Source organism: Macaca nemestrina, chromosome 13 (genome assembly GCF_043159975.1).
Source record: "Macaca nemestrina isolate mMacNem1 chromosome 13, mMacNem.hap1, whole genome shotgun sequence".
Lineage (NCBI taxonomy): Eukaryota > Metazoa > Chordata > Mammalia > Primates > Cercopithecidae > Macaca > Macaca nemestrina.
This window is the reverse complement of record NC_092137.1, coordinates 56,197,068-56,223,912: the sequence shown is the minus strand read 5'-3', so window position 1 is coordinate 56,223,912 and position 26,845 is coordinate 56,197,068. Positions and strand designations below refer to the sequence as shown.

Sequence of the window (26,845 nt, the reverse complement as noted above, 5' to 3'; positions counted from 1 at the left end):
TCATTTTGTTCTCTTTGTGTATGTGCCTGATAACCTAGACATAGATGAATGTACCATCCCTCCATATTGCCACCAAAGATGTGTGAATACACCAGGCTCATTTTATTGCCAGTGCAGTCCTGGGTTTCAGTTGGCAGCAAACAACTATACCTGCGTAGGTAAGCCTTTTGAGAACTTGCTGATTTCTGTCTTCACAAAAGGAAACCCCATGCCATGTTGCAGTATTTCCAGTTTTCTATGTTCTTGAGTAAATAGTTTCCATCGACTTCCCTTCAGCAATCATAAAGCTTAAAAGATAATAACCAATCTGTGTCTTAAAACACATCAAGATGTGAATGGAAAACTTTTTAACTTTGGTTTTAGTTCTCCTTTGTGGCTATATCGACAAATTTAAAACTACAAATCAATTGATATACATACACCAATTAGTCAAAAGTGTGTGATATAATACTGAAAGTGCCAAAGAGGTTACTACCAGTTCAAGTATATAAACTTTCCACTGCAAGTGCATCTGATTTTTACATGCTTCTTCTCCCCTTTCAGAATGCAATGTCACGGCACACAATTAAAAGATTGGCATGACTTGGAAAAAATCTAGTGTAGGAAAAATGCCTTTTCACAATATTTTCAGTGCTTTAGAGCATTGCAAAACTCCGTATGGGTCTCAAAGGCTTATGTTATAATTGTAATGGAATTTAACAGAACCCATTTAAAAAGTAATAAATAGCACAGATAAATCTTCAGTACAGCATGCTGAGAGACCATATCAGTGTAAGTGTCTTATATCAATTATTTATAGAACTGGCATTTTGTATCTGCACAACAACAAAAGAAAATAGATACTGGAATGTATATTTATTAGAAGCATTAAATTCCTTTGGAAAGATTCATCAAACATCAAACTAACTGTCATTCCTAGAAAAAATATTTTGGTATTTCCAAAAGAAATATATGACAGACGTTTGAAGTTGTTCCAACAAATATGAAACCTAAATGGATGTTCTCCAGTGAGCTTCTGCAGGGCAAATAATTCAGCTAGGGAATTATTTATCAGCAGATGACATAGGTACAAAAGAGCAAGGATGTATTTAAAGTCTCTCTCTCTCTCTCTCTCTCTCTCTCTCTCTCTATATATATATATATATATATATATAAAACTTTTTTTCAGATATAAATGAATGTGATGCCAGCAATCAATGTGCTCAGCAGTGCTACAACATTCTTGGTTCATTCATCTGTCAGTGCAATCAAGGATATGAACTAAGCAGTGACAGGCTCAACTGTGAAGGTAAAACTCTTCCCAGATAGTATGGAATAAAGTCCAATCCCTGTGATTGCTGTTGTTTTATCTGATTATGTACCCATTTATGAAAACAAATGTTTACCCATGGGAATTCTGTTCTGAAATCCAGTTAATGTAGTTCAGTTGTTACATTGCCTTTTTAGTGTGTTACCAAGAAAAAGGAAAGGAAGTAAAATAACTGAAATATTAGGTGCAGGCTGGCCCTAATAATTAGAAAGGGTGCTCTAGCATGTTGCTTCTCAGTGTATTATCCAGTGACCAGGTGTGTCAGCACCTCCTGGGAGCTTATGAGAAATGCAGAATCTCAGGCTCCAACTCAGACCTTCTAAGTCTGAATCTACATTCAACAAAAACTCCAGGTGACTGGTGTGCACATTTAAGTTTCAGAATAGCCAAGTGCATGTCAAAATATTAAAATAAAAATCAAGAGATCTGGCTTCTGGTTCTATGCCTGCTACTGTGTGACTTGGGCACATTTCTTAAGTCGCCTGGGTTTCACTTTCCACATGAACAAGAGGAGGGTCATTTAACTAGACTGATGACCTTCAGAGTCCATTGCATGTGCACATTTTGTTGTATAATTCAAAAGGTATTAGACATCCTGAGGGGGATGCCACGGACACTTGATGTCCCTGACCTCCTCACAGTTCACTCAGCTTTACACAAAGCTCGAACCCTAACGAGAGAAGCCTCACATCATGCCATTACGCTCAAAACTGAAAGAGGCTACCTCAGGACAGCTGCCTCTGCCCTTCTGAGTAAACTGTAGGGACATCACTATTCAGAAATGCAAAGCATTCTTCCCCTGAAGGCCAGCTCCTGCCAAGTTGTCATTCTGGAAGCTTGCACAGGTTAGGGGACTTGGAGTTCAAAGCTCAGATGAACTTGGTGTCAAAGTCACCCAATTTCTGAGAAGACAAACATGAACTCTACATCCTGGATGGGTCTGCAGAGTCCAAAATGAAGACCATCAACCACAAGCCAATTCATTCAGTAGTGTAGTTAGGTCCAGGATTAGCCAAATTGTGAGTAACGATTCAGTAAAAGTCATGATAAGAAAAATTCTTTGTGCTGTGAAGTCATAGAGGGAAATAAGCTGATATTGTTAGAATTTACCTTTCAGCTGCTTATAAAGTTTTGTATTTCTATTTCAGAATTTGCAATATTTTTACTCTCTTTAGCTCACCTCAAAAGTATATTACTTCCCTGGGACTGTTGAACAGGAAAAAATATATATATATGTGTGTGTGTGTGTGTGTGTATGTGTGTGTATACGAAACCCAGGCAACTTAAGAAATGTGCCCAAGTCACACAGTAGCAGGAATAGGATCAGAAGCCAGATCTCTTTATATATACAGATATAATTTTTCTCCTTAAAATATAATTTTAATTATATATAATTATTTTAATATAAATATTTTTAATCTTTATATGTGTGTGTGTGTGTGTGTGTGTGTGTATATATATATATATCCAAAGTAGTGGTGCATAAGCTTTTCAACTCTGTGTCCTTGCTCTTGTCTGATTCGACAGACATTGATGAATGCAGAACCTCAAGCTACCTGTGTCAATATCAGTGTGTCAATGAACCTGGGAAATTCTCATGTATGTGCCCCCAGGGATACCAAGTGGTGAGAAGTAGAACATGTCAAGGTAAGTTTAATTTTTTTTTCATATGTTAGGTATTTAGTTTTAACCAGGAAGAGACGAGAAGTTGTTACAGGATTCTCCCATAGACTTTCATTTTTCCCACTTTGAATATACAATTTAAGCTCTTTTTTCCCCTGTTCATCATAAAATATATACATCTCATAAAGAGGCAATTCTATGCTTATGCCGACTTTCCTTGAAATTCAGAGTAATCATTTTTCATCCTTAAAAGATAAATAATTTTAATAAAATATTGATATTTCTTCTATGTAACCTACATAATCTCTTTGAGATACATCTTCAAATCATCCACTGGAAAAGATTCAGTTATTAAAATGTTTCACCTGTGAGTTTGAGTATAGAGCATAAGCTCAATATGTAAGTTAAACATATCTCCATCCAGTCTCAGTTCTCTAAAACATGAGAATTATGAATTGGGTAAGAATGTAGGTGCTGAGAAAAGTCAGCCTAATATGTCGTAAAATATATTTGAATATTTTAGAGAAAAACTACTAACCCCAAAGTAGCTAATGACCTTGGGTCTAGTTTCAAAATAAACATTCAGATGATCTTCACAACTATACAAAAGTGGAAGAGGCCACTCCCTATAATGGTATGATTTCAGAGTCTCAGAAAAATCTAAAAAAAAGGACCCTACCTCCAATATTGCATGTAGTTGAAAATTTTCTTTACAGGGAAAGGACTGTCAGATAAAATCAAAAATGTAGAAAATCCTGGAAAAGTTAGTACAAACACTTAAATTTACACAAAGCAACAAAAGAATGAAAAAAATGACCGAACTTGAGGACAAAAAACTTGTTTGAATCCCAGCTCCACTGTATTCGGTCTGCACAATCTTGAACAAATTATCAAACTGCTTTGAGCCTCAGCTTCCTCATTTGGAAAAGGGAGTTGTGGGAATTTAGTGGAATGACATACATAAAAATAATTTGCAAACTATAAAGGCTGTACAAGTCAAGGTGTTTTTATGAAATTTACTTACCAATGTAACTGGTCAGTAGTAAATCTTCTGTAGAGAGTCCTTTTTAATCAGAGTTGGAGTAAAGGCACACAAGGACAATAAAGATCCTGTTAAGAAAAGAAAAGATCAAGGAAAGGAGACACTGGGGATTCTCAGTCTATATCATGATTTTACAGGAAAGTATTAACTCAGAGGAAATCTATGACCTGGGATTTTATAATAGGCACACAATTATTCAACTGGACTCCTACCAATGAGTATGAGCATAATCAGAATGTAGTTCATTGCACAATGAACATCTTTATAACCCGTTCCAGGTTACTACACACTTTATAAATGTTAATTGTGGGAAAACATTGCATTCCAATGGTTTTACTTACTGAACCCTAATTGCGACTTTCAACATGCATATTATATGCAAGAAAATGTTAGCTAGTGGAATGTCTTAACAAATTTCTCTGGAGTCCTTCAAACAAATATCTATGTGTTTCTAATCAAAAATTGATTTGATGCTCAGCAAAAGATAGAAGCAGATTAATGCACAGTGGGCTCCTACCTGCTTAGCCTATCTATCTGGAAACATTTATATCTATTGTAATTAAAGGTGGAAAATGCACTAAAGTTGCAAGTGGGGGATTCATAAATGTTGTATGTTGAAGATATGCAGCTTCAGAATGTTTGGTTAAGCCAAAACATTTTTTGTGAAAAAGAGTTAGCATTCTTCTAAAGTATAAAGCAATTGCTTTCCCCTACTGAAATCATTCCTTTTGAGCCTTGTCCACAGGAATAAAATGAAATTGAAAAGGTTTGGATTCTTAACTTTCTCCAAAGACTTATTTTGGGGATGAAATAACTGTTCTCATTTCACAGGCCTATACAAATGAAAACTCTGTGTGTGTGTGTGTGTGTGTGTGTGTGTGTGTGTGTGTGTGTGTGGAGAGAGAGACAGAGAGACAAAGAATACACATACACATAGACACACACTCATCAAATATTTTGAGAGTATTAATTTCTGAAAATTTTTCCAGAATGATTAAGGTGATGATTATGCTAGGCTCTACATTACTGGAAGTAATAAATGAAATTATAAAGTTGTCTTTTGCTTCTGTTGGACTCCATATAACAAATCAGTATTAGTTTTCCCTGTACCTAAACAGCATCTGTATTTTTCAAAAAAGTGGAAAATACTGAAAGGATAAGTCAATTGTGATTTCATCCGAAGAATCTAAGTTTTCTTTCTTTAGCCATAGCCAGCCCAAGAAGACACTTTTTGTAACTGTCTCCTGGAGACTACCTGGCTTTTCCAGTCTCCTCTTGAGTTCCAGATAACTTTAGCCAGTTTAGAAGCTAAAATACTTTTTTTTCCCTCCAAAGTCAAGGCATGAATTATTTAGAGTATGTGAACTAGAATGAGCCACTAAACCCTTATTTGTTTTTCATCCATATCAAGTGAAAATATCTTTCTCACCTACCTCCACAGAGTTTGCGTGAAGAGCAACTTAGTTCAATTTATTATTTCTTAAAGCCAGGTGCTCTATTGCATTAATGCTAGGTGATTAAAGGATTAAAAGATGGGTACAATAACCGTTGCCCTCAAGGAGTTTACAAGCTAATAGAAGGGTTAAGCTAGACATGCAGATTTCAATAATGCAAAGCAGAAAGCAATAAAGGCCCTTTAAAAAGAACACCAGATATGAGAATTCAAAAGAGACCATATCCCAGCACCTAGCCCATGCTTGGCTTAAAGTAAGGATTCAGTAAATTACTTACAGAATTAGTAAATTCATGAATGAAAATATCTCATTGTGGAGAAGGAATGATTCAGAAAAAGTTTACATTGAATAAAATATAAATCACTATTCAAATGTAAAGGGAAACAGACATAGAGATGTAGATATTAATTTTATTTGTATTGTTGTTATAAATGTAATGGCTCTCTAGTAAAACTGTTCTCTCAGATGTCATCTGGAGGCTTCTGATTCACAAATCTAAAGTCAATCTTTGTCCAGCCTGAGGTAAACACAGCCCTTCTTCCCGGGACTCTCTCTCCCTCTGACTTCTTTGGCACTGCCTTTTCCTGGGTTGTCTCCCTCCACTGACAGCCTCTTCCTTAACTTCCTCTTTTTCCTTACAGTCCTAAAATTGCTATGCTCTACGAGGTGGAACACTTCATAGTTTCACTTCTTGTGCTGTGCTTCCTCTGGACAGTAATAATCCACTCCCAGCATGCTTCAGCTTACTGAAACCACATTTCTAGCTTTCTCCTTTCTCCCGAGTTCCTGAACGAGATGGTAAGCTGCCCTCCATAGTTTATGCTTGCTGATTTCTCAGCTTGGAAAGGCTTCCCTGCCCCAGCCATGAAAACTCCATCTAACCATCACCCTTTAAGACCACGTTGAGATGCCTCTTCCTTCCTTCAGCCTTCCCTAATCCCTCTGGCAAAATGACCCAACTCTGCTCCGCATCCCCCAGTATACTTCCCTGTCTCTTACTTAATTCCATTTTACCTTCTAAGTAACCATATACATATTCCCTTAATTATAATGTCCCTGAGGACAGGAACTGGTGTTTATTTAACTTTTATATAGGCAGAGTCAATGGTTAACATTGGGCTTTGAATTCAACAGATGAACAAGAGGTGCTGGATAAAATATCACGAAATGACACATATTAATCTGCCGAGAATGTCTCAGCTCTATCTGTCCTGAATTCAATGCAACGAACACCCAGGCTTGTGTCTAAAAGCAGGTTGAACACAGTCCAGATGCCCTCACACCTCCTTCCTTGCAAACAGAATCTGCCAGTAATATGATTTAATTAGATCAGTTCATTAGTTTAGTTAGTAAACTCTTTGACCCTACATCTCTACAGATATAAATGAGTGTGAGACCACAAATGAATGCCGGGAGGATGAAATGTGTTGGAATTATCATGGCGGCTTCCGTTGTTATCCACGAAATCCTTGTCAAGATCCCTACATTCTAACACCAGAGAAGTAAGAAAAATCAGAACTTTTGAAAGTGAGGATTTTCTGGTCTTACCAAGCCAAACTGCTAACTACTTTTGTTTGTCTCTGCAGCCGATGTGTTTGCCCAGTCTCAAATGCCATGTGCCGAGAACTGCCCCAGTCAATAGTCTACAAATACATGAGCATCCGATCTGATAGGTCTGTGCCATCGGACATCTTCCAGATACAGGCCACAACTATTTATGCCAACACTATCAATACTTTTCGGATTAAATCTGGAAATGAAAATGGAGAGTTCTACCTACGAGTAAGTATCCTGAAGGCAGCCTTAACTATTGAGAAAGATGGGAATTTGTTGTTGTTGTTGTTGTTGTGTGGTATCCACATGTGGAAGGAAAGCAAACATTTGAAGAGTCTTATGTGTAGGCATTGTGTAAGCCCTTCCAGGTACATTATTTCATTTATTCCTCTTGGTAACACTGCTAGATAGATATTAATATTCATCCCCATTTTTTACGGAAGAGAAAAGTGAGATGCAGAAAGTTTAAGTAGCATCCCTGAAGTCACTCAAATATTAAGTTTGGCAGACTCTGATAGAGTTGTGTGTGACTACCAAAATACAAGCCTCCCATCCCCCCACCCCAAACACCCCCTAAGTAGGTATCACTAATCACTGATGGTTAATTAATTATATATAGGCATACATATAATTCAAATCCAAAATAATTACTGGAGCTCCTAAAGAGTTTTCCAGAAATCATGAATTCATCATTGTTACATTCACAAGTCAGTTTACATTCACACCGAAACTGAAACCTGCAAGTATGTGAGAAGTGACCCCACCTCCCCGCACAGTATGTGTCAGTAGTTGTACCATTCTTGCAAACTTCTGGGCTGACAGTATGGAGTCACCTTCCTATCTTTCATTGCCTGTGTGAAATCTACTTTCTGAATTCTGCCATTTCCCTCTTCACACTGTCTCCTGGGTTATCTTTGCTTCCTCACATCCCTATGTCTCTTCCCATAAACTGGCTCCTGTCATTTCCATGATCCCTTCAGTGGCTTCTGAGCTGGTCTCCCTGACCCCAAAGCCTCAGCCTTCCAGTCTCCCTACAAAATCTCAGCAAGTTCATTTTAGGTTAAAATTTGGACATATTTTAAATACGGCTCACCACTTCATGTGAAAATGATGGCACCCTACCAAGTAGTTTGCAGAGTTACGGTAACTGTTTCATGCTAATGATGTTATTCATCCAGTTACAATTTTCTCAAAACTCCTTTGGGCACTCTTTATTTTTAATCAAATTTTAAAGCCATTATTTCATTTTGAGAATATGAATTAAATTGGGAAATTCGTCCTTGTGGCACAGTTTACAGATTTTTAATGTTTACCCATTTATCCTGTTTTTTGATATATTAATTTCCCATATAGCTCCAGAGTTATGTGATACTATTTCTTTGCCAGTATATTAGAAAATGATTAATTTCTCATGACCAACTTCTGAAAAGAAAGACCCAATGCAAAATGCAATCTATTACAATTATTTTTTCTAACAAAAAAGAATATAGTTCTTTAACATTTGATATTTTAAATTTGACATATTCTTGCTATTTATAAGAAATTTCCACTGAGTAAATTTTACACAGTTCAGATACTGCCAATTAACTAATTCTAGCCTAAACAAATAACATTATTTTTAAATAACAAAATCTTTAAAAATAATTTTCTATTTTGAACTTTTAGCCATAATGTAAGAAAATAAAATTTTCTAGCAGAATAACCAAAGAGTGAAACAAAGTTCCAACGTGTTTTTTCTTTGCAATTAAACATGGCACTTTTACAGTTACTTACTATTCATATCAGTGCATTTACTGACTTGATACTTTCAAATAAAAATACAGTGTTTTTCTCCAGTGAAATCCTTATTCTCATGACTGATATAAAACATTGCCAATTTTGATAGTTCCAGAGTTAAATAATGTTAAATTATTTGAAAAAAAAATTATTTAAAATAATAAAAATAGACATTTCAAGACTATTTCTTGTCACATAATTCAAAAAGTACTTGGATCAAACCCTACAGTTTCTCCACTAAAATTCTACTTGTGCAGAGGGCATTGAAATGCATCAACAGCAGGTTAAATAAGTTAATTAGGTTAATTAATTAGCTTAATTAAGCACCTACTACATGCTCAGCTCTATGCTAGGTGTCATGAGGAATTAAAAGGACATGTAATGCACATTTTCTGATTTCAAGGAACTTTAAATATTATTGTGTAGAAAAAATTAACATCTATGAAAATAGAAAGGGGGCAATTTTGTGCTCAATTCCAGGGTCCAAATAAAACGTGGGCTGTCAAAGAAGGTTTCTTGATAGTCATGAGTAGCCTGATTCTTGAAAGGATATGTGGAATATAAAATTTGATTTATATTCCTTTTGAGAAAATGCTGAGAAAACCATCTTCCCTGGAAAAGAGAACATATTGTAAAGAAAGTACATGAAATTGAAGGTTGAATATCCAACATACCCCCCAGTACCCCAGTGTCTCTTCTCCCTTACTGAGCCTTACTATTATTATTCATAGCCCTATCACTGCCTAGTCTAGTGTTCACTGAACTATGTCATCCACTAGAATATGAGCATAATGAGAGCAGAGACTACACCTGTCTGTTCACTCTTCTATCCTCAGCACATGGAATGGTAGCTGGCACATAGCAGATGCTAAAAAAATATTTTAAATGAATAAATTAATTCAATCAACACCTTCAAGGTGTTATTATTACCTACAACTATTGTTTACAAGAGGTATGCACCATGGAAGAATCTGGAGACATAAAAATGAATAAACCCAAGCCAGTTCCTGCCTCCATGGAGCTTGTAGTCAAGACACTGAACAAGTGATCAGAAAGATGCTGACTGCTGCAGCAGAGGGTCGCAAGCTGCTCATGAGTATATAGCAAGTAGACCTAACCAAAGCATTCTCTCCCTTGGTTTAATGTCCACCCATTGAGGTAATTGCTAAATCCTAATCCATGACTCTATCCCTTGGCATTCAAACTCACACATACACTTACCTGCCTCTCCAACCTCATCTCCCTCCACTCACAAGAACCCATCACATTCTTCATCAAAATGAAACTGCACCCAGTTCTTCTGAACATATTACTTTACAAAACTTTCAGTTGTCCCTGGTGACTCTCCTCAGGCATTCAAAAGCTTTCTGTCAGTGCTTCAGGGCTCTTCTTTGTCTTCCCTGTATACATACACATTTATGTATCTTCATACGTGCCCTGGGTAACCCCGTATATCTTAGCATTTACCACATTCTGTTGAAAAACTGTTTCCATTTCTCTTTACTTACTAGAATGTAAACAGATGCACGATGTTGAGAAAATGAAAAGTGACAACTTTGTTTACAAGTTCAGAAATTATCAGATTCTCACTTAAGCTCTAGTCTCTGTAGAGTCCACAACTTCTCAATAAAAGTGAAGAAAAATGTTAACAGAGAGGGAGGAATCAAAAACAAAGAACTTTTTTTTTTTTTTTTTTTTTTTTAAAAAAGTAAGTCCTTGGAAGTTGGAACTAATGACTGTATTAGACAAGGGATAAGAGCCAAGAAGAGTTGAAACCAAGAAGGGACCAAGTAGTGGCTCTTGTATACCACCCTCAAAATTCTCCCCCTAATTCTTATAGGAGGTATACTAACAAAGCATAGAAACTCCAATGCAAGGAAAATTATTCTTTCCTTTCTCTTTTTTCTTTTATTTTAGCAAACAAGTCCTGTAAGTGCAATGCTTGTGCTCGTGAAGTCATTATCAGGACCAAGAGAACATATCGTGGACCTGGAGATGCTGACAGTCAGCAGTATAGGGACCTTCCGCACAAGCTCTGTGTTAAGATTGACAATAATAGTGGGGCCATTTTCATTTTAGTCTTTTATAAGAGTCAACCACAGGCATTTAAGTCAGCCAAAGAATATTGTTACCTTAAAGCACTATTTTATTTATAGATATATCTAGTGCATCTACATCTCTATACTGTACACTCACCCATAATTCAAACAATTACACCATGGTATAAAGTGGGCATTTAATCTGTAAAGATTCAAAGTTTGTCTTTATTACTGTATGTAAATTAGACATTAATCCACTAAACTGGTCTTCTTCAAGAGAGCTAAGTATACACTGTCTGGTGAAACTTGGATTCTTTCCTGTAAAAGTGGGACCAAGCAATGATGATCTTCTGTGGTGCTTAAGGAAACTTACTAGAGCTCCACTAACAGTCTCATAAGGAGGCAGCCATCATAACCATTGAATAGCATGCAAGGGTAAGAATGAGTTTTTAACTGCTTTGTAAGAAAATGGAAAAGGTCAATAAAGATATATTTCTTTAGAAAATGGGGATCTGCCATATTTGTGTTGGTTTTTATTTTCATGACCAGCCAAAAGGTGGTTGTTCATTACATAGTAATAAATCATTGTTGTACAATATGCTGGTTTCTGTAGGGTATTTTTAATTCTGTCAGAAATTTTAGATTGTGAATATTTGGTAAAAAACAGTAAGCAAAATTTTCCAGAATTCCCAAAATGAACCAGATATCCCCTAGAAAATTATACTATTGAGAAATCTATGGGGAGGATATGAGAAAATAAATTCCTTCTAAACCACATTGGAACTGACCTGAAGAAGCAAACTTGGAAAATATAATAACATCCCTGAATTCAGTACTTCCACAAGATGCAGAACAAAATGAATAAAAGGTATTTCACTGGAGAAGTCTTAATTTCTAAATAAAATTTAAATCCTAACACTTCACTAATTTATAACTAAAATATCTCATCTTCGTACTTGATGCTCACAAAGGAAGAAAGTGATGATGGTTTTTATTCCTGGCATCCAGAGTGACAGTAAACTTAAGCAAATTACCCTCCTACCCAATTCTTGGGAATGTTTGATACATCTCCTTGTTTAAAATGTCACTGCTTCACTTTGATGTGTCATATTTTTAAATAAAAATAAATATTCTTTTAGAAGATCACCCAATCTTTGGAGGTTTTTCAGTGTAGTCAACAGCCCCCAGTATAATTTTTATATCTGGGAAAAACATCAGTTGTAGGTGCCAGCGCAAGAACTACTATTAGATTTTTTTTAATAAATAAACTGGGAGATGAGGAAGCAAAAAGACAGTTAAAATCATGCCACAAAACAGGCAACTTTTTCTTACATCTAGTTTCACAGCATATATGAATAACCTCTGTCACCAGGTAATCTTGCCGCTAAAACAAATATCTCTCAAAGATTTGACTAGTGTGCAGAAATTGCCAAAAAGAAAGTTCACCAAGAGCCTAAGGAACAAAACACAAACTCCTTGTGTGAGAGTAGGGGATGGGCTCTTAAAGGTTAAAGGGGTACAGAAACAGGAGAGAGAACAGATCTGACCAAGGGACAGGACAGAAGCAGAATCAACAGCCACAACACAGCAAGACTGTTGAGTTCATTCCTCTTACCCTGTCTACATGATTGCTTACAGTCAAGATAAATTACAGCTTGATCTAAATGTTTCCATTTTTAATCAGTCTAGTGATTTTCCTACATACAAAAACAGTTCTCAAGTGAGAGCTGGGAATAGCAACAGTTAAAGAAAAAAAGCCTAAGACCTTCTTCCAACACATTTTTCCCTCTTAAACAAGACGACCGGTCTTGTCTATAGCTCCCGAGGGAATTGTAGAAGAAACAGGAATCTCTGAAATGTTTATGCTAAGCTCTGGCCCTCAATTTCTACCTCCAAATATATATATGTATATTCTGGGCCTACGGAAGCCATTAACTGCAGACAAGATGTTTGCCCTTTTATCCCAAAGCCTAGTCCTACCCACAAATCACAGACACATGGAAAGGGTTGATACTGAAGTTTCACTGAGGCAATTTCTTTGTTTTGTTGTGGTAAAATTTACCATTTTAGTCATTTTAAAGTGTACAGTTCAGTGGCATGGAGTACACTCAGAGTTTTGTGCAAATATCATCACTATCTGGTTCAGGGGTCCCCAACCACTCCTCCAACAACCGGACTGCAGACTGGTACCTGTCCATGGCCTGTTAGGAACCGGGCCGCACAGCAGGAGGTGAGCAGTGGGCGAGCATTACCACCTGAGCTCTGCCTCCTGGCAGATCATCCCAGCATTAGATTCTCATAGGAGCATGAACCCTATCATGCATGCAAGGGATCTAGGTTGTGTGCTTCTTATGAGAATCTAATACCTGGTAATCTGAGGTCTGAGGTGGTACAGTTTCATCCCAAAACCATCCCCCACCCCTCCCCACCCTCACCCCCCACTATCCCCACCCATGGAGAAATTGTCTTCCACCAAACCTGGTGCCAAAAGCTGGGGACCACTGATCTAGTTCCATAACATTTCATCACTCAAAAATAAATCCCATACCTATTAACAGTCATGCCCATTTCCCCTTCCCATAAGCCCCTCTGGGAGTTAACATTAATCTACTTTCTATGGATTTGCCTATTCTGGATGTTTTATGTAAATAAGTTCATACAATAATATGTGGCCTTTTGTGTCTGGCTTCTTTCACTCAGCATGTTTTCAAGGTTTAGCCATGTTATAGCATGTGTCAGTACTTCATTTCTGTTTCCAACTGAATTATATTCCATTACATAGATCTGTCACATTTTGTTTATTCATCAGTTGATGAACATCAGCTGATAAGCTGTTTATACCTGTGATTATTCCTTTTCAATTTGGGGTGTCGAAAAGAAACTGTTTCCTAGACTATTCACCCACTAGTTTCACAGCCTAAATTCACCCACTTTTAGTTTGACTTTTGACTAAAAAGAATAGCAAGTTAAAAAAAAAACTTTTTTTAATTCATGGAAGCAAAAACCTAGAAAAAGCTTTGAGAAGCTAACACATGAGTTCCTTTACAGGTGCAGTCATCCTCAGTAAATGTAAATATCTCATCCTCTCTTACTTTGAAATCGAAAATAAATATCATGTCTAAAAACAAATCAAAGCAGTAAGACAAAATTCTGCTGTTTTCAAACTACACATGATTCTTTCCTTCCCTCCATGAAAATCACTGGTTTAAGCCTGCTCCCATAGATGAAAATTATGGAAATAATTTATTGTCATTTATTATTGTAATTTTTCTCAGCATTTATTGAGAAAATCCTAAAGTAATTCCTTCCAATGTCTAATAGTGCGATGGTATAGAAGAACCAAGAGTCTATTTAGTCTTGGGGAAGTCACTTACCTTCTCAGTACCTTGGTTTCATCTATAAAAGTGGGATATTGAAACAACATGTTCTTCCAGCTTTGAAAACCAGGTGTGGTGGCTTCCACCTGTAATCCTATCACTTTGGGAGACCGATGCAGGTGGATCACTTGAGCCAGGAGTTCGAGACCAGCATGGACAACATAGTGAAACTCCATCTCTACAAAAACATACAAATATTACCAAGGTTTGGTGGCATGTTCCTGTAGTCCTAGCTACTTGGGAGGCTGAGGTGGGTGGATGGCTTAAGCCCAGGAGGCAGAGGTTGCAGTGAGCTGTGAGTGCACCACTGCACTCCAGCCTGGGCAACAGAACAACACCCTGTCTCAGGAAAAATAATTATACATATATATATATATCCCAGGAATGCACCATTGAAAGAAGCTGTATTTGCCAAATCTTTGAAAGCATCTGAGTCTTCTTTGTACGCAATGACTATTGGAAGGCATTAGTCATTGGTGGAATAAAAAAATGAATAGTGCCCACCCAAAAAAACATATCTTCACTTTATGGGCTCATTATTAACGCTGAGGACATAATAATCCAATTTAACTATGTTTTTTAAATTGCAATTCAAACAACAATTACTGTTAGTATTCATTCTTATGCATGTTTTTGCTCCTTTCCACTGAAACTAATTGCAATCTGATTACTCATGTTAAATTGGAAGTCATTTTACCTTATTTCACCAGTGGAAAAAATGGCTAGTCATGAGTTCCCACACTTCCAAACATGCTTTCAGGGAATGTTTTTACTCAGTGAGCCTCAGTAATGAGGACTGACGTAGATGTTTCCAACACTTCACTGTTCTAATACCTGTGGCCTGGGCTCTGAGACTTCCATGCTCTCTGACTGGACACAGTTGTTTTTTGACAGTGGTTAGGAAAGACCTCTTGCTTGTTAAGCTCTCAAAAAGAGAGTAATTTCCCTTCAGCTGCCAAATTTCCCTCTTAACTAGTTTCTTTAACAACTGGCAATCTCCATCTCCTCCAAACATAAAATATCTCCTATTTCATTCCCTTATTTTTAATAATAATAGGATTCTAGAACTTAGGTACCATCCTGTAAAAATCTCTTATTTTTAAGACTTTCACAACATCACAGTTTGTTGAGCAAGAGTGCTATGCCTAGAATGCAGTTCTTATGACTTAGATTAGAGCTCTTTTCATTGGTCATACTCCAAATTTCAACACCAACGATCAATGTCTTTCCTTTTAAACCCCTTCTTGAACAGTGTTCACTCCACATCATGGGCCAGCCTTGCTGGTTGCATGACTTTTTTTCATCACTGCTTTCACATGCAATCGGATGGAAATAACATAGATACCACCAACCTGATTCTTACTTACTTTCTTGAACTGTAGCTTATTGTTCTCTTTAACTCCAGAGAGGCAGAAGTAATCGTGTTACCCAAAATACTCCTGAATTCTGGAAACTGAAATGCACAAACACCAGTCATGTACACCTCACTATACTTGAGAGGACAGCAGTTTCCAGAAGAAAAGAGGCTATTAGTAGAGATCCAAATGGATCTCTACTAATAATGGGGAGCTTTGAGAGCAATAGTGATTGATATGGTTTGGATGTTTCTCCCCTCCAAATCTGATGTTGCAATGTGACCTCCAATGTTGGAGGTGGGGGCCTGGTGGGAAGTGTTTGGGTCATGGGGTGGATCCCTCATAACTGGCTTGGTGCCCTCCCTGCAGTAACATGTTCACATGAGAGCTGATTATTTAAAGGAGTCTGGCTTCTCCTCCTGTCCTTTGCTCCTGCTCTGGCCATGTGATATACCTGCTTCACTTTCCACCATGATTGTAAGCTTTCAGAGGGCCTCATCAGATGGTGATGGTGGTATCACGTTACCTGTACAGCCTGCAGAATCATGAACCAATTAAAGCTCTTTTCTTTATAAATTACCCAGTTCAAGTATTTATTTATAGCAATGCAACAACAGCCTAATACAGTGGTGAAGATAGAATGAGTCTAACACTCCCCTGGTCCAGGAGCTGGACAAAAAAGCATACAGTGTCCTTCCTGCTGTAAGGATTATTATAAGGTCAAGGGTTAATATAAAGAACATTGCCATTCCTTGACACTGGTTAACATTTATTAGGTGATTTTCGAAGGTGCAAATATGTACAAGGAACATCATCACCCAATGGCTTCTGTTTTAGAGGCCTACAGGAAGACAAGATACCACACTATTAACAACTCAGTCCTCAATGGGGCTTTCGGTTCTTTCACATGTGAAAATGGCAAAAACACATAGGTATTTTTTAATCATAATGTAAAAATATAAGTATTGAAGAATAGAAATCAGCTAGAAACCAATCCCCATATCTAATACATGTAGTAATTTCTACCACTCTTCATTTACAAGGGAGATGCTTTAGTGAATTCAAATGATAGAAATGGAAAGATTGTTCAATACCCCAAGGCCACCTGAACACAGCCCAGTGGGATTATTATTTTTGGGGAAGTTTCACAAATAAAAGTTTATTGTTGAATCTTGTTTCCATGACTTCAAGCAGTTGCTTGTGTTTTGAATAGCTATGTATGCTTCTAACTTTCTCTCCTTTTAAAATCTAGAACAGCTGCTGGTCTGCTCATATGTTATGCATAAGCAGCCCACAAGGGACAAGGCCCTCTGTTAATATGTCGAATTATTTTTAACACAGTTATATTTCTATCCCAAATCATCATCTCTGAAAGATGGCAAGCTTCCATCTTCCCAGCTGGGGGGAGCACCTGCAAAATTCAAACCCAAATTGTGACACATCTGGTACCAAAAAACCAGTCTTGTTTCATCTGGCCAGCAGACTAAAATATCAAGATCGTTGAACAGAAACAAGGCAAAAAGTTAACTGCCTCTTATATGCAGTCAACGCAGATGTCTAGTTAAGCTGTTTATATAGTAAGCGCATGTGTATGTTAACGGAGCACAGACCCCTTTAATAAGCCAGAGTTGGAATATAAATGCAAGAGAATTTTAAAGACCTGAATGCAATAATTCAGTTCTTTTTTATCTTCCCATAGAAACTAGTTTCTGCAAAATCTCAGCATGATATTTAAACAGACGCATATAACACAAACAAATGATTTTGTTGAGTTATTTGAGTATCTCCAAACTGTTTATTTCCTTTAAAAACTCCATTTTATGTTTTTGTATTTTAATATTTAGATTATGTTTCTTTAAGTGGTAAATTACTTGCATATGACTTAAACAAGGTGTCTTGGTTTGTGTTGCCCCAAATGCAGATTCTGACATAAAAACTGAGTTCTGACATAAAAACTGAGTTCTGGTAGGTTGAGAGGTTGGGGAAAGTGACCCAGGGAAGGGAAAGATGCCAATGAATTAGTGAGTAAATAAGTGGATCATCTCCATGAGCAACTGTAGCTCAATTCCTCTGACAAACCATATGGAACTCACCTGAGAAACATTCCACTAGAGGCCACATGGGCTGGAGCATTTATCCACCAACTCCCATCCCTGTGGTAAGTGTTTCCCATACACACTGCATGCAGGAGGGTGTGCTTCCTCATACTGGAGAAGGCCCTCAGGCAGAGGGTAAAAAAGACAGGGGTTTGACAGGGGATGCTGTTGGCAAACTAGAAACTTCTACTGCACCATGCAGCAAACTCATGTGGCTAGGGAGATCTGGGGCAGACATTAACATTCACTAATTGAGGCCAGTGCAATGCTTGATGATTCTGACAAATGGAGCTTCTGTTACTTAATGGCTTGATGGCTTCATATCACATAAATCTCTTCCTTGACCTTTTTCTGTTCATTCTTCCATCTTTACTTCCTTTTCCTCTCTCATTCTCTTCTTCTACTCAGGCACTAACCATGTCCGAGACACATGATACCGAATTAGATTCAAGGACACATATAATACTATGCAAAGTGGTGTTGTTGAGCATATCTGATTCTAGAGCTCATCACAAGTCCAATTGCACAGTACTAAATAGAATGAGTAGTCCTTCAAAAGTGAATCTTCAGGGAAGCTAATGAAGCTAAAGCTTCAAGGCTCCTCCCTTGCACCAGCCCCTTCCAAGGTCCTGAAAGGGACCCTATGTTCACATAGTCATATATTTTTGTAAAATTTGTATAATACATTTTAGCCGAATTGGTTAGAATTGCTCTTTCATCTTGGGCTGCCCACATCACACTTCACATGTCGCGTGGCTCTGAAGTGAGTCAAAAGTATGTTTGGGATCCAGCCTGGGAAAGTTGAGTTAGGAGAGTACATTTAGTTTGGATTTAGTAGGCTATATTTATATAGTTAACATTCATTTCTATGTATGGTTAATTTGAGCTCCTGTCTGGGGTAGGAATATTCTAGAAATATTCCCACCACCCTTTGTGTTGACCATAGCTGATAGCATGCCCAAAAGTTCAGGGCCAGGAGTCCCATCACACTATAACATTCTACAGCATCCAACAATGGATGTAAACAGCAGAGGATAAACAAGTTTTGAAATATGCAGAGCTATAAATTAAGGAAAATTTTTCCATTCACCAGACATGTAAAATAATAAGCAGAAGATGTGGTTTTTAATCAATGCCTAGTCATGAATATACCTAACTATGCAGCATATAAAATTATAATGCACCATACCATGAAAATATTTTCATATATTTCTCTAGGAACTCACCAGAAATTATTCTGAAAATAAAAAGTGACTTGTAACCAAAAAGATATTAAGATAATACCAAAAGTGATCATTTTTGAGAAGAAGAAATAAATTTCAAATGGAATTAATAAATAGACTCTTGAGTTGATTGATAAGTTAATGGAGAGGACTGTGAATCATATGAACACACTGGGGAAGAACATAAATGTCCTGCTACTTCGATCTAGAACACTAATATCAGTGAAGGTAACAGAAAACTGGTAATTATACACCACAACAGGACATCAACAACTCACTGGCTAATGAGTGAGACCATTTCAAAGGATATTTAAGATTAGTCCCTGAACAAGAACACTTGGAGTGATCTGAACTCGTATAGATCTGATATGACAGAAACCCGATAGAGGTTTCCCAAATCTAAGAGCAATATTAAAAATTTACATGATATTGTAATAATGACTTGTGAAGTCAAAGAAACTTTTATAAACTACCAATTAAAAAAAAATCTTAACCATGCTAGAGGAAAACCTGGATTATTTTACTGTTCTTTCTGTAGAAAATAATACAAAATTGCATTTATTGGCAACCAGAATATGCATCAAAAAATGTAGGGAAAAAAAGTATTACAAAAGAGTGTTAGGCAGCTAATTAACAAAAAAAGTTATTTTCCCAGACTTTGAGATTTTTGCTGTATTTGTCAGCTTTTAAAATTTATAATTTATAATTTCTTATGTCATTCTAAATAAAAATGTACTTTCGTGTCTAATTTTGTACTTACAATTTTATATTTTTTTCCTCTAAAGTGAGCCTTCAAATACATATAAGCTTCATTCAAAACCTGGATATATCCCTGGAATAAGAGCACAAAGCAGTTCTGCCACTAGCTTAAATGGTGCTTTTGTGCAAATTAAAAAGGACATATATTCTGGGCCTTACAATATTCGACGAGGCAGAAAAAAGGTACATATTGCAGGTACACGAAGTGGCCCTTTATTTCAAACTTTCCCCACTGCCTATAGCATCATTTACTCTTGTTAATAGCAATTGTAGATTTAAGAGTTACTGATGTCTGACTCAAGTTCAAGAGTTGAAAAATGTATTTCAACCCTTGGTCTCCACAGATGAGTTTTTCTCACAGTGCTTCAACATTCTGTTACCCTGCTTGTCTCAGCAGTGATTATCCTTGATTTCCCTTTAAGATCTATTAACCAGCCATTAAAAAAAGGCAAGCACCTCAAAGAGGTCAATCTGTGACTGTCTAAACCCCTGATCATACCCCAGCTCCTGGATCTTGCCTTATAATTCTAGTGTCATTCACTTCAATAAACATTTCACTGGGCATCTGCCATGTGCCAGGCACTGTGTTAAATACTAAGGAAACAAAGATAAAAATGGCATGGTCTCCGACCTCAAAAAACTTACAATGTGGTGGGGAAAATAAACAATTTTGGGGGTTCAATTTTTTTTAAGTCACTATTTCTCGAGCATCTATTATTCATAAGCTGCTTTCAAACCATTATCTGACTCCTCACATTCACCCTATGAAGAAGGGATTATTAGTTTCATTTTACTGGTGAAGAAACGGATTCAGTGATTTGTTTAGGCCCAAATTTCAAGCAGGGGCAGAACCAAGACTGGAAACAAGATCCATCTTTCTCCAAAGACTGAATATATTCTTAGGGGAGCATAGCTGAGGGCAGTTAACTCTGATCAGAGCAGGTCAGTGAAAGCACGACTGTGCTGATCTTAAAGGTAGAAGAGAGTTTCTTCAAGTAAGAAAAGGGTGTTTCAGCAGAAAGGAATTTATGCACAAAGGCAAGGAAGCAAAACACAACAAGAAACATGTCAAGAAGCCTCGTAAACCTTGTTGTTCCAAGCACTCAACCAAGATCCTGATTCCTAATAATGAATCATGTGGTGAAAAATCTCACTCCGGAGATCCATCAGTTTATTTCCCTAATCTTTTTTCTCTCTTTCCTTACTCCTCTTCATAGTTCATTCTTTCTACAAACATGGATACAATGGCTGTTTAAACATCATAGCTACTTTTAAGGAATAAACAGTTTATTGGAGAAACAAAATCAATCAAATAATCCCACAGACAAATATAATTTTTGAAATTACATGTAAATATACTTTGCACATTCCAACTGTGACAGGTGCTACAAAAAAAGGAATGAGGTGCTACAGGAGACTATAAGGAGAAACTCAAATGACCTACTTATGCCTCCCTGGAAAAGTGTCTCTTGAACTGATATCTTAAAGATGAATAGGCGTTAACTACATAAAATAGGTAGGGAAAAATATTCAGAAAGGGATCTGCTCATGCAAACACCCTTTGGAGGGAGGGAACATTTTCTGGGACCCAGTCCAATCAACCAAAATACCAGTGTAGCTGGAGCCACAGATAAGGCTGGAGAGATAAGTAGATACCATTGAAGAAGTTGTGTCTTCACTCTTATATCAATGGGAATGTATTTAAATATTTTAAGCAGGTAAGCAACAATCAGATTCACACTTTGGAAAAATTCCCTTTAGCCTGGAGATAGGTTGGAAGCAGGCTCAGATGGATGCAGGCTAGAAAGCTATTTCAGCAGCCAGGGGAAAGATGACATGTTAACTTGGGCAGGAGTGTTGCTAGAGAGCATGAGAAGTGAACAGATTATACTGTATACAGGAGATGAAAACTAGGACTTAACAATAGATTGGATGCGGAAAGTGAGGCAGAGGAACATGCTGAGAATGAGTAGAGGTTTCTGGCTCCCATAATCTGATAGGCAGGCAATTGTTTCCAAGTAGAGTTTCATGGATCCATCTGAGCTTCTCCCATGTTGGGGCTCTATCGCCTTCAACAGCTGACTTCCAAGGTCACTGTGCTCATCCTACATCAGGAGGTGGGTGGGAAAAAGCATGAAGGATAGAATCTGAGAACTTGTTAGGGGGAAGGTATGGAAGCTGTTTACATCACTCTGCTCTTCCTCCTTTGGCTGCAAGGAAGGCTGGGAAACAGAGTCTGGCTATCTGTCCAGGAAGAAGAGCAAACAGGTTTGGTCACTAGTTAGCAGTCTCTGCCTCAATGGGCAAGCTAGAAAATGAGCATATTCTTTTTATTCTGGTCATGGAAGTGTTCCATGGGGACAGAGAACAGTTTTCTACCTTTCAGATTTATGTTTACATTCACTTATTTCTCCTTATTCCTATAGCTCTTTTCTTTACAAAAGTAACTATAGAGTTCTACACTTGGATATATTCATTTTTAATGGAGGCAAATCACCTTTCCAATACTATATGTTCACTTAGTAGATATTTAGTTGTCTGCTATCTTAGACTAGTTGTTTACTTCATGTCTAAGGATGGCAGGAACAAAGACAACTAATCTTTTATCCTTAAAAAAGGGGGAGGGGAGGGGTAATTACAACTGGGTTTTTAATTTATAAGAAAAAAGTATGCACAAATATCATTTCCTTAGTGTTATTTCTAATGACCAAATAAACAAAAACAGTTTAAATGTACAATAATGAGAAACGGCTAAGTTAAAATTATGGTACACCCCTACGTAGAATATTACACAGTGATTAAAATCATATTTATAAAGAGATTTTTTAGAGTGGGGAACGTTTACAATATAGTGTTAAGTGGAAAATAGCAGGAAGTACTATCTCAATTACATAAATATATATGTAAAGAAGACAGCTAAAAGAAAAGATTTTGAATGTTCCCAACACAAAGAAATGATAAATGTTTGAGGTGTTTTATATGCTAATTAGCTTGATTTACTCATTACACATTGTACACATATATGAAAATATCACTCTGTACCCCATAAATATGTACAAGTATTATGTGTTAATTAAAAATAATAATTTAATTTTTAAAAAAAGAAGAGCACACAACCAAATGTTAACTGTAGTTATTAGGTTGGTGCAAAGTAATTGCAGTTTTTGCCATTAAAGGTAATGAGGTAAGATTATATTTCTGAGGTAGGATTAAAGGAACAGTATATTCCCCGATGTACTTTCCTATGTCAGAAACTTTTTTGCAGTAAATTTCAGATCAGATTTAAAAGTTCTTTTTAAAAAAAGTCAAAGAAATTCAAGGAAGCCACAGCCTTGTCATATGTATGCTTCCCAGGCAAAATGGGCATTAAACTAAATTGGAGGTTCAGTCCCAAATCTTCCACACCAGAATCTTCCATATGAGTGCTTGTTCAGTACTGTTGTAGTATAGATTCCACCAGTCCCATTAACTGAGGACTTTAACATCATAGTATCATACATGGAGTCCATGGACAGATCCATCAATTCTGACCTGGCAGAGAGGGCAAAGTGAAAAACAGAACTCAGGCCAGAGGGTCAGGCTTGGTGATACGTTTTGGATCTGTGTCCCCACCCAAATCTCATGTTAAATTGTAATTCCCAATGTTGGAGGTGGGCCTGGTGGGAGGTGATTGGATCATGGGGGTAGTTTCTCTTAGTTTAACACCATCTCCCTTGGTGTTGTCATAAGAGTGAGTTATTTCAAGATTTAGTTGTTTAAAAGTGTGTGGCAGACAGGGGCGGAGCAAGATGGCCGAATAGGAACAGCTCCAGTCTCCAGCTCCCAGCGCAAGCAACAGAGAAGACGGGTGATTTCTGCATTTTCAACTGAGGTACCGGGTTCATCTCACTAGGGAGTGCCGGACAATCAGTGCTGGTCAGCTGCTGCAGCCCGACCAGCGAGAGCTGAAGCAGGGCGAGGCATCGCCTCACCTGGGAAGCACAAGGGGGAAGGGAATCCCTTTTCCTAGCCAGGAGAACTGAGACACACAACACCTGGAAAATAGGGTAACTCCCACCCCAATACTGCACTTTACCAACGGTCTTAGCAAACAGCACACCAGGAGATTATATCCTACACCTGACCAGGAGGATCCCACGCCCACGGAGCCTCCCTCATTGCTAGCACAGCAGTCTGCGATCTAAGGGCAAGGCAGCAGCGAGGCTGGGGGAGGGGCACCCGCCATTCCTGAGGCTTAAGTAGGTAAACAAAGCCGCTGGGAAGCTCGAACTGGGTGGAGCCCACAGTAGCTCAAGGACGCCTGCTGTCTCTGTAGACTCCACCTCTGGGGACAGGGCACAGCTAAACAAAAAAAAAAGCAGCAGAAACCTCTGCAGACACAAACGACCCTGTCTGACAGCTTTGAAGAGAGCAGTGGATCTCCCAACATGGAGGTTGAGATCTGAGAATGGACAGACTGCCTGCTGAAGCGGGTCCTGGACCCCTGAGTAGCCTAACTGGGAGACATCCCCGACTAGGGGCAGACGGACACCCCACACCTCACACGGTGGGGTACACCCCTGAGACGAAGTTTCCAAAGCAAGAACCAGACAGGAACACTCGCTGTTCAGGAATATTCTATCTTCTGCAGCCTCTGTTGCTGATACCCAAGCAAATAGGGTCTGGAGTGGACCTCAAGCAATCTCCAACAGACCTACAGCTGAGGGTCCTGACTGTTAGAAGGAAAACTAACAAACAGGAAGGACACCCACACCAAAACCCCATCAGTACGTCACCATCATCAAAGACCAGAGGCAGATAAAACCACAAACATGGGGGAAAAGCAGGGCAGAAAATACTGGAAATTCAAAAAATAAGAGTGCATCTCCCCCTCCAAAGGAACGCAGCTCATCGCCAGCAACAGATCAAAGCTGGATGGAGAATGACATTGACGAGATGAGAGAAGAAGGCTTCAGTCCATCAATCTTCTCAGAGCTAAAGGAGGAATTACGTACCCAGCGCAAAGAAACTAAAAATCTTGAAAGAAGAATGGAAAAATGGATAACTAGAATAATTAATGCAGAGAAGGCCATAAACGAACTGACAGAGATAAAAACCATGACACGAGAAATACATGACAAATGCACAAGCTTCAGTAACCGACTCAATCAACTGGAAGAAAGAGTATCAGCGATTGAGGATCAAATGAATGAAATGAAGCGAGACGAGAAGTCTAAAGAAAAAAGAGGAGAAAGAAATGAACAAAGCCTTCAAGAAGTATGGGATTATGTGAAAAGACCAAATCTCCGTCTGATTGGGGTGCCTGAAAGTGAGGGGGAAAATGGAACCAAGCTGGAAAACACTCTTCAGGATATCATCCAGGAGAACTTCCACAACCTAGTAAGGCAGGCCAACATTCAAATTCAGGAAATACAGAGAACGCCACAAAGATACTCCTCGAGAAGGAGCAACTCGAAGATACATGATTGTCAGATTCACCAAAGTTGAAATGAAGGAAAAACTGTTAAGGGCAGCCAGAGAGAAAGGTCGGGTTACCCATAAAGGGAAGCCCATCAGACTAACAGCAGATCTCTTGGCAGAAACTCTACAAGCCAAAAGAGAGTGGGGGCCAATATTCAACATTATTAAAGAAAAGAACTTTCAAGCCAGAATTTCATATCCAGCCAAACTAAGTTTCATAAGTAAGGGAGAAATAAAATCCTTTACAGATAAGCAATGCTTAGAGATTTTGTCACCACCAGGCAGGCCTTACAAGAGACCCTGAAGGATGCACTAAACATAGAAAGGAACAACCGGTACCAGCCATTGCAAAAACATGCCAAAATGTAAAGACCATCAATGCTAGGAAGAAACTGCATCAACTAACGAGCAAAATAACCAGTTAATATCATAATGACAGGATCAAGTGCACACATAAACAATATTAACCTTAAAAAATGTAAATGGACTAAATGGTCCAATTAAAAGACATAGACTGGCAAACTGGATAAAGAGTCAAGACTCATCAGTCTGCTGTATTCAGGAGACCCATCTCACATGCAGAGACATACATAGGCTCAAAATAAAGGGATGGAGGAAGATCTACCAAGCAAATGGAGAACAAAAATAAGCAGGGGTTGCAATACTAGTCTCTGATAAAACAGACTTTAAACCATCAAAGATCAAAAGAAACAAAGAAGGCCATTACATAATGGTAAAGGGATCAATTCAACAGGAAGAGCTAACTATCCTAAATATATATGCGCCCAATACAGGAGCACCCAGATTCATAAAGCAAGTCCTTAGAGACTTACAAAGAGACTTAGACTGCCACACAATAATAATGGGAGACTTCAACACCCCACTGTCAACATAAGACAGATCAACGAGACAGAAGGTTAACAAGGATATCCAGGAATTGAGCTCATCTCTGCACCAAGCGGACCTAATAGACATCTACAGAACTCTCCACCCCAAATCAACAGAATATACACTCTTCTCAGCACCACATCGCACTTATTCCAAAATTGACCACATAATCGGAAGTAAAGCACTCCTCAGCAAATGTATAAGAACAGAAATTATAACAAACTGTCTCTCAGACCACAGTGCAATCAAACTAGAACTCAGGACTAAGAAACTCAGTCAAAACCACTCAACTACATGGAAACTGAACAACCTGCTCCTGAGTGACTACTGGGTAAATAACGAAATGAAGGCAGAAATAAAGATGTTATTTGAAACCAATGAGAACAAAGATACAACATACCACAATCTCTGAGACACATTTAAAGCAGTCTGTAGAGGGAAATTTATAGCACTAAATGCCCACAAGAGAAAGCTGGAAAGATCTAAAATTGACACTCTAACATCACAATTAAAAGAACTAGAGAAGCAATAACAAACACATTCAAAAGCTAGCAGAAGGCAAGAAATAACTAAGATCAGAGCAGAACTGAAGGAGATAGAGATACAAAAAACCCTCCAAAAAATCAATGAATCCAGGAGTTGGTTTTTTGAAAAGATCAACAAAATTGATAGACTGCTAGCAAGACTAATAAAGAAGAAAAGAGAGAAGAATCAAATAGATGCAATAAAAAATGATAAAGGGGATATCACCACTGACCCCACAGAAATACAAACTACCATCAGAGAATACTATAAACACCTCTACGCAAATAAACTGGAAAATCTAGAAGAAATGGATAATTTCCTGGACACTTACACTCTCCCAAGACTAAACCAGGAAGAAGTGGAAC

General features: G+C 37.9%; 1 protein-coding gene and 1 long non-coding RNA gene across 4 annotated transcripts in view; one reads left to right on the top strand and one right to left on the bottom strand.

Annotated features, from left to right (window-relative positions):
• Window positions 1–11,317, top strand: part of LOC105465062 (EGF containing fibulin extracellular matrix protein 1) — a 56,724-nt gene extending 45,407 nt beyond the window's left edge. For all 3 annotated transcript variants that reach the window (XM_011713292.2, XM_011713293.3, XM_024787768.2), the window contains exons 6-11: window positions 39–158; window positions 1,169–1,288; window positions 2,837–2,956; window positions 6,807–6,930; window positions 7,015–7,210; window positions 10,676–11,317. In XM_011713292.2, coding sequence (XP_011711594.1) covers window positions 39–158; window positions 1,169–1,288; window positions 2,837–2,956; window positions 6,807–6,930; window positions 7,015–7,210; window positions 10,676–10,837 — 842 coding nt within the window. In that variant the 3' untranslated portion in view covers window positions 10,838–11,317. The remainder of the gene's footprint in view (window positions 1–38; window positions 159–1,168; window positions 1,289–2,836; window positions 2,957–6,806; window positions 6,931–7,014; window positions 7,211–10,675) is intronic.
• Window positions 11,318–15,541: 4,224 nt separating this feature from the next.
• The window catches only part of LOC139357852 (uncharacterized), a 136,317-nt gene continuing 125,013 nt past the window's right edge, over window positions 15,542–26,845 (bottom strand). The window contains exon 3 of the long non-coding RNA XR_011611738.1: window positions 15,542–15,627. This is a non-coding gene — a long non-coding RNA (uncharacterized lncRNA). The remainder of the gene's footprint in view (window positions 15,628–26,845) is intronic.